The sequence below is a fragment of the Chrysochloris asiatica genome, unplaced genomic scaffold, assembly GCF_000296735.1.
Source record: "Chrysochloris asiatica unplaced genomic scaffold, ChrAsi1.0 scaffold00001, whole genome shotgun sequence".
In the NCBI taxonomy this organism is placed as follows: Eukaryota; Metazoa; Chordata; class Mammalia; order Afrosoricida; family Chrysochloridae; genus Chrysochloris; species Chrysochloris asiatica.
This window is the reverse complement of record NW_006408519.1, coordinates 30,580,216-30,584,342: the sequence shown is the minus strand read 5'-3', so window position 1 is coordinate 30,584,342 and position 4,127 is coordinate 30,580,216. Positions and strand designations below refer to the sequence as shown.

At 41.7% G+C, this 4,127-nt stretch overlaps 1 protein-coding gene across 1 annotated transcript in view; it reads right to left on the bottom strand.

Annotated features, from left to right (window-relative positions):
• The window catches only part of FER1L6 (fer-1-like 6 (C. elegans)), a 152,086-nt gene that overhangs the window by 104,240 nt on the left and 43,719 nt on the right, over positions 1–4,127 (bottom strand). The window contains exon 14 of the mRNA XM_006830693.1: positions 1,636–1,736. Coding sequence (XP_006830756.1) covers positions 1,636–1,736 — 101 coding nt within the window. The remainder of the gene's footprint in view (positions 1–1,635; positions 1,737–4,127) is intronic.

The window sequence follows — 4,127 nt, the reverse complement described above, 5'->3', positions numbered from 1 at the left end:
TTCTACTCCCGTAAGGATTTACACCCTCGGAAACCCTGTACAGGGTCGCTCTGGGTCGGACCCGACTCGACGGCACTTAACAACAACAACAACAAAGGGAATGGCAGGTGGTATTCACATTTCCCAGTCAGTGTAGCACTCACATACACCATTCTTATAATGAAAACTGAAAGAAAATAGTAGGAATAAAACTTCATGTATTTTTTTCTTTTTTTAAAAGACTGGGTAGCTGAAAGTCTGAAAAAATAGAATGTATAAAGCAGATCAGAATGTAGCTACTTTTTATCTACTGGGTTTTGCCCTATATCAAATTACTCTCCACCTCCTTCCCTTTCATTCCCTTGGGACATATTCTTATTCTGCTTAAGTCCTGACCTAAGTAATTTCAAGCATTAGCTCAAGTGTTTCCTTATGTGACAGGAAGCTTCTACGATGTCCCCAGTGGTCCCCTACTGCTGGTATCTGTGGCCTTGTACAATCCCTTCCCCTGATTGTGACTTGGATTTGTTGTTTGAGTGCCGTTGAGTCACTTCTGAATCATAGCAACACTGTGTAAGGTTTCAAGGAGTGGCTGGTGGGTTTGAACTACCAACTTTGTGGTTAGTAGTCCAGTGCCTATCCTACAGTGCCACACCAGGACTCCTTATAACTAATAAAAGCTATCAAAAGTGAGATGCCACTTCTACAATTAGATCATAAAAACTGTCAGTACTATCTTGCTTCCCTTCCTTGTCCTCACTGATGAAGCCCGCTGCCATCTTGTGAGCTGCCTGTCCTATGGAGAAATCCATCTGATAAGTATTTGAGGGTGCCCTCCAGCCAACCACTAGTAACGAGCTCAGCCTAATAGCCAGTGAAGAACTGAAACCTTTCCAGTGTCTTGAGATGCCTACAATCCCCATGTCACCCATAAGACCCCCGAGCCAGAGGACCCATTTCAGCCATACTCAAATGCTGGACCCACAGAAACCATGAAATAAGAAACAGTGTTGTAACAAGCCACTGAGTTCTGGGAGTAATTTGTGATAGTATTATGTACCCTATTTTTAATCTATCATCTATCATCTGGAGTAAGTCATTATTGGTGCTTATTAACATGTTACAAGAAAACATCTACTTAATATAGTTTGATATAACTTCATCTAATTGTCTAATGTGTGTTGTTGAGTGTCATTGATTCGGTTCCAACTCATAGTGATCATGTATAGGGTTTTCCAAGGAGCAGCTGGTGAGTTTGAACCACTGATCTTGCAGTTCACACCAACCTTGAGGTTGAGGGCCTATCCTCTGGAATGTCTATTGAGTGCCTACCAAAAGCAAAGTACCATGGTAGTCATGAACACTTGTAGTCATGAACACTTCTAGCATTTTCCTTGCTTCATAAAGTCTCTATAGTAAACCTTTCTTCCCTTTCTTTTCATTCCTTCCCCCTTCCACTTGTTTTAGTGATTTAAGTGGCAGGAAGTCATGGTTAGCTCACAAGTGCCTGCTCAACTACTGAACAAAATAAAGATACAACATCACAAAGTGAAATCTGACTGCATGTAAAATTAACAATGCTCCCAAGGTCGTGAAGAGCTGCTCTCCTAGATGCTGAGCACCCCACCCCATTATGCTGGCTGTTACTCCTGTTACCTGCTTTGATTGATGAAGTCACTGAGCACCGTCTTCATTTTCTCTTCTGGAGCCTCCTCTGAAACCTTGATCAGCTCTCTTACTTCTTCTATACCTTCTTCCTGAAAACAAACCACAGCGGAGGAGGGATAAGGCGTGGGAGTCACACACCGCAATAGAGATCTGGATTATAACATCCCAGGTATAGTATGTGGCTGATTTGCTTGCTTCCAAGATGGGGGAAGATAGCTCTCATTTTTTTTGTACCTGGACTAAGAAATGCTACTTATACTATGCTTCCAACATTAAAGAACTCCAACGTTGAACCTTTCTTTTCCTAACTGAAATTGATTCAGAAACAAGACTTTTCCGGTATGGATCAGAATTCATTGTTTCTGTCACTGATCCTTTTCCCAACAGGGCATCATTTATTTAGTCTACCCTGTGGGAAAACCGAATTCCAAAGAATATTTAGTAGATTAAATTGGGAGTTGTGGTATGGCATTGTAGGGTAAGCCCTGAACTGCTAACCTCAAGGTCAATGGTTTAAACCCACCAGCTACTCTTCAAAAACCCTATATAGGGTCACTGTGAGTTGGAACCAACTCGATGGCACTTAACAACAACAACAACAACACTGGGGTCTTAGTGTGGCACTGTAGGATAAGCACTGGACTGCAAGGTCGATTTGAACTGCATCATCAGTGGTTCAAGCTCACCAGTCACTCCTTGGAAACCCTAGACAGGGTCACTATGAGTTGGAACCTACTGGATGGCACTTAACAACAAACAACATAAACCAAGATAGGTTACCACATTTTAAAAACTTTACAAAAGACTGAGCAGTAACATTTGGGGGCATAAAATTAAAAATGTATTCAAAAGGTAAATGGTAAAGATTATTAATGCAATTTCTGAAGAAATATAAATGGTCCAAACTTTGAGAAAATAAGGTACTGTCCTCATTTGTCATAACTATCAGTCAGACAGAGGTTAAAATCTGATATTCAAGATTGGTTAAGATGTGGTAACATGGTCACTCGCCTATACTATTGTAGGAGAGTGTAACTCGTAACAATGACAACACCAACAACGTCCTGGTGTGGCACTGTGGGTTAGTGCACTGGATTGCAAGTTCGGATTGAACCGCAAAGTCAGCAGTTCAAGCGCACCAGCTCCTCCTTGGTCATCCTATACATATACTCTATGGCACTTAACAACAACAGTAATCAAAATCTAAATGTGTAAGAAGAGGTTGGGCCAGAGGAGGAGTGGAGACAGAGAGGAAATGGGACTCGATGTCAATAAGAGGACTGCAATCATTGAGAGAAAACGATGTAGTCTAAGATTTGTTGACTCTAAAACTGATGATCTGCTCTCTAAACTTTCACTCGGTTCACAATAAAAAGTTTTTAAAAACGAACAAGGGGAGCTTCAAAAACTTTATGGAAAAATGTAATGAAAACACAATGGAATTTTTCCACAAACTTTTCGAAGCCCCCTTGTATATACAATTTGACTCAAAGATTACACTAGAATTCTACCCTTCAAAAATAAATGAACAATTTTGCAGGAACATCTTTATGTAGTAATGTTTAGCACAGCATTGTTTACAATAGCAAAGTACATAGAAACAACTTAAGCATCATTGTTGCTGTTAAGTGCTGTCGAGTCAGTTCTGACCCATAGCGACGCTGTATAGGGTTTCCGAGGAGCAGCTGGTATGCTTGAACCGCCAACCTTGTGGATCAAACCAACTTTGCAGTCCAGCCTATTATCCCACAGCACCACATCAGGACTCATAAACATCATTAGGTTAAGAGTTCAGCGCCACACCAGTGCTCTTTTCCCATAGAGGGAGGGATAATGTATTTTATCATTAAAAGTGGAGTAAAGGTTTCCATTCATTCTCAGATTTTCGGAACCAGTTAAGCCTGCTGGGCAGCCTCCTCCTCTCTACATGTCCTGTCCTTGTGGGGAAGGAGGGAAGCCCTGAAGTCCAGCTGCTCAACCATGAATGGGGGGAGGGATGCAGAAAGCCCACCTTAGGTTCCAGCTGTTTTCTCAAATCCAGGTTTATCAAATAAAAAACATTTTGATTACTGTCTGACCCTTGATGATGGTGGTGGTTATGTGCCGTGGAGTCAGTTCTGACTCACAGCAACCCCTTATAGGGTTTCCAAAGCTATAAATCTTTACAGAAGCAGAAAACCTCATCTTTCTCCTGTGGAACATCTGGTAGTTTCAAATTGCTGACCTTGAGGTTAGCAGCCTAACTCGTAACCACTACGCTCCTTGTCTGACCCTTAGGAATACCTTATTCAGTTAGTTGTACCCTTGAAGGAAAAGGTATTGGGCTAGTAATTTATGGACAAACCATTATAAAGCATATAAGGTTTTAAGGATGCTTAAAGGGAATGGCAAGGAGCTCTGGTAGCGTAGTGGTTACGAATCGGGCTGCGAACCTTAAGGTCAGCAGTTCGAAACTACCAGCCGCTCCGCGGGAGAAAGAT